This window comes from Cnephaeus nilssonii, assembly GCF_951640355.1.
Source record: "Cnephaeus nilssonii genome assembly, chromosome: 11".
Taxonomy (NCBI): domain Eukaryota; kingdom Metazoa; phylum Chordata; class Mammalia; order Chiroptera; family Vespertilionidae; genus Cnephaeus; species Cnephaeus nilssonii.
Genome location: NC_137082.1, coordinates 32,056,568 through 32,067,457, shown reverse-complemented (window position 1 = coordinate 32,067,457; position 10,890 = coordinate 32,056,568). Strand labels below are relative to the sequence as shown.

Sequence of the window (10,890 nt, the reverse complement as noted above, 5' to 3'; positions counted from 1 at the left end):
GAAGAGGACACCTAGTCTCATAATAATTGTTGTTTTCATCATGTAAAGCTTCGCAGTCTCTGTAATCCTATCAGCATCAGATCTTGGATTCTGGAACTCGCAGGCACAGAGGCACCGTTATCCCAATGGTCTCCCTCCTGCCCTTCCTACCTTTTCTCTTCAGAGCACTGAAACCCTTAAAAAAAAAAACACTACATTTTTCCAATGTGAGCCACTTCCTGATCTCATTAACTTCATCCTCAGTGATTTGGCCAGACTCTGCTTCCAGCCTGAAGCAGGCAGGAGATTGTATAAGTCAACGGTCCGTCAGGCCCATCACCAGGCCAGCATCAAGGTCTCTCCCAAGGACACTGAGATGAAAACAGCAGAAGAGCCAGCCCCGAGGCTTGGGCAGACCCTGGAGTGGCTGAGGAAGGAATTGGTAAGGCTTTGCATTTCTTTTTACCTGACGCCGCCACCCCACATATTCCAAGGTTTGCTGGTCCCCCTTCCCAGGTGCCCCATTGGCTGGGACAGAGGCTGCAGGCTGGGGTGTAGGCCCTGCAGGCAGCCCGCTGGGACCAGCCACGCAGTGCACAGTCACCACCTCAGGTACAGGGATAAGTAGGTCATGGCCTACATAGGAGGCTCTGGGTGCACTGCGTGCCAGACCAGCTTCAGAAATTACACTGAGTCCTGGGTATGTGCCCACCTCTGCTGCTGTGTGGCTTCTACCAAGTGGCTTTACCTCTCTGAGCCTCAGTTTCCTTATCATAAGATGGGGATAACAGTTATACCCACACTGCAGGGGTTACTGAAAGGATTCGGTGAGAAGATGATGTAATTCGCTCAGTGTCTGCTCAGCACATCTGCTACAATCCTGACCCAGGTGGCTGTGGAGTACAGCCACTGTCTTAGCCTGGGTGTACTCTATGTCCACCTGGGGAGAGGCTCGCACAAGAATTTGGGCAGTAACGATTCATTTTGGAGGTACAAGCCCAGAGCAGTGAGAGTGAGGAAAATGGGGAGTGGAGGCCAAGGGCACATGTGCAGGTTGTGGGCTCGATCCCCAGTGAGGGACTTGCAGAAGGCAGCCGATGCATGATTCTCTCTCATCATGGACTAGAGGCCCGGTGCATGAAAATTCATGCACTGGAGTGGGCATTCCTCAGCCCAGCCTGCCCCATCTCACAGTCCAGGAGCCCTCAGGGGAGGGAGGCGACCCTGCCATCAGGGGAAGGCGACGCCCCCACCACACCTCTGCTGCTGCCACTGCTGGCAGCACAAGCCTCGGTTACCTGAGCCTCGGGTGGCCCTGGGCGGCTGGGGGCTGAGGGGAGTGGGTGCTGTCATCTTGTGGCTGTGGGCGCCACCTTCTTTCAGGGTGTGACAGTCAATTAGCATATTCTCTCCTTATTGGCTGTGAGTGCTGCCATCTTTGCAACAGTGTGAGGGTCAATTAGCATATTCCCTCTTTATTAGATAGGATGTTTCTGTCTCTCTCTCTCCCCACCTCTTCCTTCCTCTCTGAAATCAATAAATATATATATATTTTTAAATGTGTGGGAGGAAAACCCTAAAACTGAGAAAACACAGACAACGTTTTCCCAGGAATTAGGAAGGAAAGGCTGTGTGTTCTCAGGGGTTTCCTCTTTCTAGCTCTCTGCTCTCGTGGTGTTATTACTCCTGCCTGCAGGGTGTACTTCACACTAATATGAAGTCACTATCACCTTAATGCCTAAAAAATGATGGGTTCGTGAGGGTTATAGCATATAAGTGGGGTTGTAAATAAGAAGAATCATATTTAATGTTGATGATGATGATAATGAAGATCATCACCGATCTTGGTAGTTCAGCATGTCCTTTTTTAGAGAGTTAACTAATTCATTCCATCCTCATAATGTTACTGGGACCAAAGTCTGTGTGCCCAATGCTTCAAAAGGCCAAAACTCAAAATGTCGGGGTTTGGAAGAAGGAAAGGTTTATTGATCAAGAAGGCACCCACCGAGAAGATGAGAGACCCAGCGGTGCCTCAGACCCATCTTGCCCACTGGACCAGGCCCAGGGTTTCTAAGGGGCTGAGCAAGTGCTGGTGCTGGTGGGGCACGTCTTAATTAGAGGACCTCGGAACCTGGCCATCGATGGTAAAAAGGCATCAACACTGGATCTTCCTGGACAACAGAACCTTGACTTCTGAAAGGATTCCAGTGTTCAAGTTCCAGTTATGTCCTGGTCCGGTGGTCCTGTAAGGTGCGGGCTGGGGCATGGGAGGTGGAGGATGGGAGGTGCGGGGGCGGGGGGCGGTTGTGGTGAGACCTTGGTTCTGGGTGCAGCTGGAGGCCAAAGTTCCCTCCCCTGTGCCATGCTCCGGCTGCATGATTGTGGTCTTGGTCTGCTGTGTCTGAAAAGCAACTCAGTATCTCATTGCACAGTATAGGACCATTTTGAGCTGGTTACAATAAGAGCCTCAGAAGGTAGGTAATTTGCTTTCCACTTTGCAGATGAAGAAACTGAGGCTTTGGTGAAAACGGCTTCTTTGAGCTTGTGGGCTTGTCTCCGATAAGACAGTAATGAGAACAGGCTTTCTGGGGGAATGCCCAGTGTACTGCCCGACCCCTCGCAGACCTGTTCTCTCTCTCCTAGGCTGAGATGCAGATCCAAGACCAGAAGCTCCTGCTCACACTGCGGCATCTTCACAGTGTCCTGGAGGAGCTGCGTTCTGAGAGTGCCCACTGGGAGGATGCCATGTCCAGCAGAGGGACATCGCCCATCAGAGCTCGAGCAGGCTCCGAAGGCCGGGGTCAGCAGCCCGTGTCATCCAGGCGGCTGGCCCAGCTCCTCCAAGGGGTAGATGGCCGACGAAGCTCCCTCCCTTAACTGGTCAGAGATGACCCTGGGCTTGAACCCCCCACCACTAATCTAAGTTTTGTGATGCTGTTGGGGTGGGGAACACTGGGATGGGAGTCAGGAAGTCCCTAGGTTCACCTCTGTCCTCATCTACTGTACCCATCACTCAAATGTCCCTGTACCCATCACTCAACTTCTCTGTGTCACTCGTTCTTTCTCTGTCACTTATCAGCATTTTTTGATGAGGCACAAATAAGGTTTTGGATGTGAACATGCTTTGAAAAACACAAATATGTTACATGGTTCTGGAAAGCACCATGAAGTAATCCTATCCTTGGGAATTTCTCAAAAAGTAATTGTTAGAACAAAGAGCTCAATATGCAAGGAAGTTTATCTAGTCTTGCCAAGGTGAAAAACAGAAGCCTGTGTAAAGCTTGATGGTTGTTTTCTGTCTTCCAACAGGACTTCTCATTCCCCTTTATCTGAAAGCAACAGATGCTGTCACCATTCTGGCCATAGGGATGGACATGTTATCAGGCCTGCCCAATTATAATGCACTAGAAGCCCGATGCACAAAGATTCGTGCTAGAATGGGCTTTCCTTTCCCTGGCTGCAGGCACCGCCTTTCCACTCCGGCCCAGCCCCTTTCCGCTCAGGCCCCGGAGCCCCCTCTTTCCACTCTGGGAGCCACCTCTTTCCGCTCCAGCCCCGCCTTCCCACGCTGCCCAGAGGCCCTGAGAGACCTGGGGTGGGGCAGAACACCCACCCCGTCACTCAGCGCCTGTGTATGCAAATTAACCTTTGTTGGGTTAATTTGCATATCACTCCTGATTGGCTGGTGGCATAGTGGAGGTACGGTCAATTTACATGTTTGTCTATTATTAGGTAAGATGGTCACTCTAACAACATGATTGGCTAAGTGGGTTGGCTGAGTGGGTCAGCACAGCCAATCACAGCCTTCTCTGGGATTGCTAGCTGGATGCTTGTTCTATTGCAGTTGCAAAGCTGGGACTGCCAGAGGCCATGTAACCTGCCAAGTGAGGAAGACCTGTCTGTGCTCAGAAAGAAAGAGGCTAATCTTTTTTTTTTTTTAATATATTTTATTGATTTTTTACAGAGAGGAAGGGAGAGGGATAGAGAGTTAGGAACATCGATCAGCTGCCTCCTGCACACCCCATACTGGGGATGTGCCCGAAACCAAGGTACATGCCCTTGACTGGAATCGAACCCGGGACCCTTCAGTCCACAGGCCGATGCTCTATCCATTGAGCCAAACCAGTCAGGGCGAAAGAGGCTAATCTTAAAAGAGAAGTAGAGAGAGGACCACGCAAGAGACAGGCTGAGAGGTAGAGTGCTTGCTCTTTTTAAAAAGTCCCTGGTTTCAGGTCCTAGTTCAATGGGTTACTCCTGCATTCTTTCCAGCGACTGAAGCCAGTGAATTCCACCACCACCACACACACCAATTTGTTTTTGCTTAAGCAGCTTTGAGTAGGGTTTCCCTCATTTGCAACCAAAACAGTCCTGAAGAATACAATCCAGATGTTCACAGAAGCAAAGGAGGGGAGTGATGAAGAAAACAGCATTTCACTCATTCAGGGTTGGCAATAACAACCCTGTAATAGCAGGCAACAATGTTTATTATGTGGCAGAACATTCAGTGGCATGGGGTGCTGGAGTTATAACTTTGAAAAAAATACAAGAGGCGAAAATAAAAAGTCCTGTTGTTACTGTTGTTACGATGGTCTGATTATTGGTAGGCCTTTTTATTTTTTTAAATCGACTTGCATGTTGTTAGAATATTGTTTTTATGGTTTTGAAAAAGTAAACCCATTGCATACAAGCACAAAGTGTGGGGGATTTGCATTATATGTACAATGTGTACAGGCATACTAATCTGAGATTTTTAAAATATAATAGTTGATACTATAAAAATACTTCTCTATTGATGGCTAAATGGATAAGCAAAATGAGATATATACATAAAGTGGAATTTCACTCAGCCTTCAAAAGGAAGGAAATGCTGGCATGGATGAACTTCAAAGACATTATGCTGAGTGAAATAAGCCGGTCAGTCACAAAAGGACAAATATTGTATGATTCCGTTTATATGAGGTATCTCCAGTAGTCAAATCCATACAGACGCAAAGTAGAATAGTGGTTTCTAGAAGCTTGGAGCATGGGAGTGGGGAGTTTAATGGGTACTGAGTTTCAGTTTCGCAAGATGAAAAACATACTGGATGGATGGTGTGATGGTGGCATAACAATGTGAATGTACTTGATGCCACTGAACTGTACACTTACAATGCTAAAATGGCAACATTTCTGTCATATTTTTAATATAACACAATTAAAAATAAATACTTAAAAAAACTGCACTGTGACGCTGGGCTGGGGCTGGGGCTCAGGCTTCACGAACCACATTTCTGTGTTACCAGTGCCCCATGTTAGAGTTTGTTGGACTTTGCCAATAATCAGGATGGGGCTAGAGGAACACCCCAAGGCTGGAGGAGGGAGAAAGAATTCGCTTCTTCATCTTTGTTCTCTGTCGCTTCCTGTTCCTCATAGCAGCAACACCTAGCCATACCTCACCTCACAGCAGCAATTTCTCCCCCTGGCACCAGCCAGCACCTTCTTGTCAAGGTTCTAGGTCCCAGACCCCATGGGCATCCACCAAATGCCAAGCTAGGAAGATATATTTGGAGAGTCACACACTGGCTCTATGACACTTGAGACAGGAAGTGCTATATGTCCCTTCCTCCCACAGCCCATTCAATAGAATAAGTCACATGATCTGTCCCAGGAGGCGGCTGGGAAATGTGAGTAACAGAGGGAGAGTCTGGTGAGTACCAGGGTGTCAGGCACATGCTCCAGTCTCTCTCAGCTTCCTTGTCCTGTCTGAGCACTGGGAGCATCTCTTGTTCTAACATTTGTTTGACCCTGACACCGGCTCCTAAAACCCTTGTAAATTCCTAATTATATTGATTCTGGGTGGACTGATCCTGGATATGGACTGATCACCAGAAAGACCAAGCCATGATTGGAAACTTGGAATTTCCAGCCCCATCCCCCATCCTCCAGAGAAGAGAGAGGGGCTGGAAATGGAGGTACTAATTGTTCATGCCTACATGAGGAAGACTCCATAAAATCCCACTAGTAGGGCGTTTGGGGAGCTTCCAGTTTGGAGCATCCACATAGCAGGAAGGTGTAGATGCTTTCCTGCACTGGGGACCCTCCCAGACCTTGCCCTATGTATCTCTTTATCTGGCTGTTCCTCGGTATCCTTTCATAAACTGCTAAAGGTAAGTAAGTGCTTCCCTGTGTTCTGTGAGCCATTCTAGCAAATTAACTGAATCAAGAAGGGGACCATGGGAACCTCCAATTTGTAGCCAAGTTGGGTGGAAGTTGTAAGTAACCTGGGGACCTACTACTTCTGATTGGCATCTGAAGTGGGGTGGGAGCCATCTTGTGGGACTGAGCCCTTAACCTGTGAGATCTCCAGGTAGACAGTGTCAGAACTGTGTTAAATTGTAGGACACCCAGCTGTTGTCATGGCGAATTGCTTGGAAGTGTTCTCTGTAAAAGCAAAGGAAAAACACACAGGAGATGGAGAACGGGGTTTTTTTCCCTACTCAGGAGGGAAAGGCTAGGTTTTTCTGTTCAGGCCTAAAAAGCAAAGGCCAAGGAAGCAAAAGCAGGGCCGTTGAGAGCAAATTAAACTGGCAATTCAAAGTTTGGCGTTTGCCAATTGTTTTTGTGTCCCTTAACCAAGAGCTATCAGACTAAGGTAACTGCTGTGTGGATGGGCGCCACCTGCTGTCCATGCACAGTCATTCTTCCGGGAACCTGCCTGCTCTGGGTTGTAGGACTGGCTCCTTCACCATGTGCTTTCTTATTGTGGGGCATCTTACTGGGAGGGCCAAGGAGGATAAGGCTTTCTGGCCCTTGAGATCTGGGCTTGAGTTTCAGCTCTGCCCCTGAGTCACCTGGGGCAAGTCACTTCTCCTCTGAGCCTCCATTTAACCTTAAATTTAAAATGAAAATGACACCTCTTAGATCTGTGAAGAGGATCTTGGGACAATGCTTTGTAAACTGGAAATAACTGGAGGCAATGGAAAGAAGCATGGTCTTCAGTTGAACAGGCCTGGATCTATTTTTTAAAATACTTATTGTGCACCAGCTGTATGCCAGCCACCACTCTGCATGTGGGAAGGTAGCAATGAATAAAGCAGACAAAATTCATGTTTTTATGCAGTTAACATTCTAGCACTCCAGTTTCTGAGTCATTCATTCATTCATCTACAAATATTTTCCTGATACCACGATGTATTGGCACTTTCCTAAGCAGTGGGCATGGAGGGATTCCAATATGGCTAGAGCACAAGGAGCAAAAGGAACAGGGTTGAACCAGGTTTTATGGGGCTTAAAGCTTTTAAAGTTTAGGGTATTCTTTTCTTAAAGAGAAAAAATACAAAGTCATAAATACAGAATTGGGTTAACAAATAAATTTTTTTAGAATAACAGAAGAAATAATGACAAATTACAAAATTTAAAAAGCTGATAAATATCACAAACATTATACAATCTAGAGCCAACATATTCTTACTAATTAGCTGCATGACATAGCTCTTTAATAATTTTTCTCTACTTTTTTTCTGTATATTCTTTGATAATCTAGTCATAAAACAATGATTATGTTGTTGTTAATCCTCACCTGAGGATATTTTTTTCCATTGATTTTTAGAGAGAGTAGAAGGGAGGGAGGAAGGGAGGGAGGGAGGGAGGGAGGGAGAGTGGAGGAGAGAGAGAAACATCGATGTGAGAGAGGCATATCAATTGGTTGCCTCTCACATGTGGCCCTGCTGGGGATCAAACCTGCAACCCAGGTATGTGCCCTTAACCAGAAATCAAACCCCCGACCCTTTGGTATGAAGGCCAACACTCTAACCACTGACCATACCAGCACGAGCTGATTTTGTTGTCTTTTATAAATATACTAGAGACCCATGCATGGATTCATGCACCGGTGGGGTCCCTCGGCCTGGCCTGCACCCTCTCGCAATCCGGGATGCCTCGGGGGATGTCGGAGTGCCAGCTTCGGCCCAATCTCTGCAGGCCAGAGAATGTGAGGTTGTTTAAAGGGTAAATGAGACAACCTATCAACAAGGAGCCTGAGACCTATATCAATAGCCTATATATTGGATGTCATCACCGTTCCAATATTTATTAGTATTTACTATGAAGCTCAAGGGAGGAAGCCAACTTTGGATCCTTATGGTCTAGTATGATTTTTTCTTACATCCTAGCAATTGGCTTTAACTGTTGAAAACTGATATTCCAGGCAGAAAATGTTTTCTGTCCCCAAAGGGTGGGTCAATGTGAATGATTGCTTTAATTAAAAAAATATTTTTATTGATTTTAGAGAGGAAGGGAGAGGGGGAGAGAGAGAGAAACATCAATGATGAAAGAGAATCATTGATTGATGGGCTGTCTCCTGCATGCCCCCTACAACCCGGGCATGCGCCCTTGACCAGAATTGAACTTGAGACCCTCCGTCTGCAGGCCCACGCTCTATCCACTGAGCCAAACCGGCTAGGGCTGAATGATCTTTTTAATAACAACAGTAATAATAGTTAATATTTATAGAGCATTTGTTATTGCTAGGCTCCTTACATGCTTCATCTCATTTATCTCTTACAATATCTATGGCACAGATACTTTTATTGTTATCATTTCCATTTCTCAGGTGAGAAAAACTGAGGTTCAAGGGATTAAATTAACTTCTTCAGGGATCCCCTTAGCTAGTTTGTGTGTGGAAGAGATGCGACTCCATCCTAGGGATGTTCAGAGACCAGGGAGAGGAGTCAGACATTACTACCTTTCACAATTGTTCTGTAGGGCCCGGTCATCCCCCTGCATCGCTAAGCTTTAAGGTTAGAGAGTGCCTAGAGTTGCAAGGACATAGCTGGTGACTTCGTGCTTGGAGCGGAGTGCCTGGCCCCCGCCTCGCCCCGCCCAGGCCCATTGTCCCTCCCGTCTCCTGGATTCGTCACCCGCAAGCCCAGCCCGGTCCTCGCCCTGCGCAGCCAACTGCCCCGCCCCTCTCCCCGCCCAGCCCCTGCCACTCCACCCACTCGCCCCGCTCAGCCCCTGCCACTCCACCCACTCACCCCGCCCATCCCCTGCCACTCCGCCCACTAGCTCCGCCCAGCCCTATGTCGCCACGCCCACTAGCCCCGCTCAGCCCCTGCCACTCCACCCACTCACCCCGCCCATCCCCTGCCACTCCGCCCACTAGCCCCGCCCATCCCCATGTCGCCTCGCCCACTAGCCCCGCCCAGCCCCATGCCACTCCACCCACTAGCCCCGCCCAGCCCCTGTCACTCCGCCCATTAGCCCCGCCCAGCCCCTGCCGCCCCGCCCACTCGCCCGGCCTCTCACTAGCTGACGCCCAACCACTCTGAGAGCGCAGCGCCTCAGGCTTGACGCACTGACCCTGCATTCCCTGCTGGGGCGCACCTGTCCCGAGATCCGCGCAGAAAGTAGGGCTCAGCCTGAGGGACCACGCGGGACCTGGGGGCTGAAAGCGGCTGGGTGATGGGGCCGCGGCCGCACGCATCCCCGCACGCGCCTCGCGGGGCTCCTCACAGGCAGCAGCCACGAGTCCCCCCCGCCTGAGGGAGAAACTTCTGGGGCTGGAGGCGTGCCCCGTTCTAAGTCCCTCCTGGGGGCAGGGGCGCTGGCGCCGCCCCGCTGGCCTCGCTTCCCCTCTGGGAGCACCGGCCTTGGCCTTGACCGCTGAGGAGTCCCCTGTGGGAGGAGCTTCGGCGTCCCTGCGCCCGGCGGTCGCCCTCTCCTCACAGCCCTGGACGCCCCCGCCCCAGGACCTTCGGTTCCCCGCCCCCCGCCCCGCGTGCTCCCCTGAGGAAGCTCGCCCCCCGCGGCTCTCCCCGCGAGCGAGCGTCCCCGCCTCCCGCCCCGCTCCCCCTCGCCCACCCCTGGCCCCGGGCCCCTGCGTTCGCGTTGGCTTTCCTTTTCCCGGAGCCCAGCCGGTCTCGACGTCGCCCGCGGGACTGGCGGGGTTTGTTTGTGAGAGGGAGGTGAGCCCCGGAAAACCAGTGCCTCAGGAATATTAAATCACAGGCTGGCGTCCTTTCTCGGAGAGTGCACTGACAGTCAGACACCTGGGAGCACTTCAAAAGGACGGACTGGAATTTGTTCCAAGTTACCAAACACAGACTAAAGGGAAGGAACCAGGAGCCGAGCAGCCGCCGGCCGCGGACAGGGCCCTCTCGCCGCCCCGCTGAGGAGTGGGGTCCGCGGGTGGCGCGGCCTGTCTTCGGGGCCCAGGGGTTTGATTCTTGGGGTGGAAATGGGCCTGGATCAAAGTCCCGCTAAATTTTTAATTCTGTGGCTGACTTTATTTTTGTATTTATTTTGGCTCAACTTACTCAGAACTTTAGAAAAGAAACAAACACACACACACACACACACAAAAAACACACCCAGAAGCTTTTATAGTGGCAGCTTAAAATTGTTTATATGTGAGCAAAGTCATCTGGTTCTCCCTCTAGAAGTCAGCGAAGTATTGTAACTCCCCTTTGCTTAATAATGGAACCTATGGTGTTCGTGAGAAGAGGGCAAGGTGTAGAAACATGCTTAAATTCTGTCTTCGTTTTAAGTGGTTTACTTTTGCCACTCTTATCTCGGAACATTTTAAGTTGATTCTTGTTTCCTTTCTTGCCCTCTTTTTTTTTTTCTTATAGTTTCTTGTTTTCTCGTTTTTTCCACTTTATGGTCCTTTGGAGTCTTATTATTTCAACTTCAAACATTAATATATTGTTGAGTAAACCAGAGCATCTTGAAAAGAACAAAGAAATTCAACTCCTGGATATAAATCAATAATCCCACACTTCTCAAATGCCTGTTTTAGAAAAGAGGTGACCTGTCTTCTCCTTTCCTAGCTTGGCCCACCTTTTCCAATTCATTGTTTTTACCCCCTGATATCCTCTCTCTCTCTCTCTCTCTCTCTCTCTCTCTCTCTCTCTCTCTCCAGCCTCCCTCCTC

The 10,890-nt window shown here is 49.3% G+C and overlaps 1 protein-coding gene across 1 annotated transcript; it reads left to right on the top strand.

Moving 5' to 3' along the window:
• Positions 1 to 337: 337 nt before the first annotated feature.
• LOC307106783 (uncharacterized protein C20orf202) lies at positions 338 to 2,856 on the top strand (the record flags this gene model as incomplete). Its single annotated transcript, XM_079783452.1, has 2 exons — positions 338 to 421; positions 2,623 to 2,856. Exons 1-2 carry the CDS (start codon positions 356 to 358, stop codon positions 2,854 to 2,856), a joined length of 300 nt encoding a protein of 99 aa, XP_079639578.1. The 5' UTR covers positions 338 to 355.
• Between the last annotated feature and the right edge of the window lie 8,034 nt (positions 2,857 to 10,890).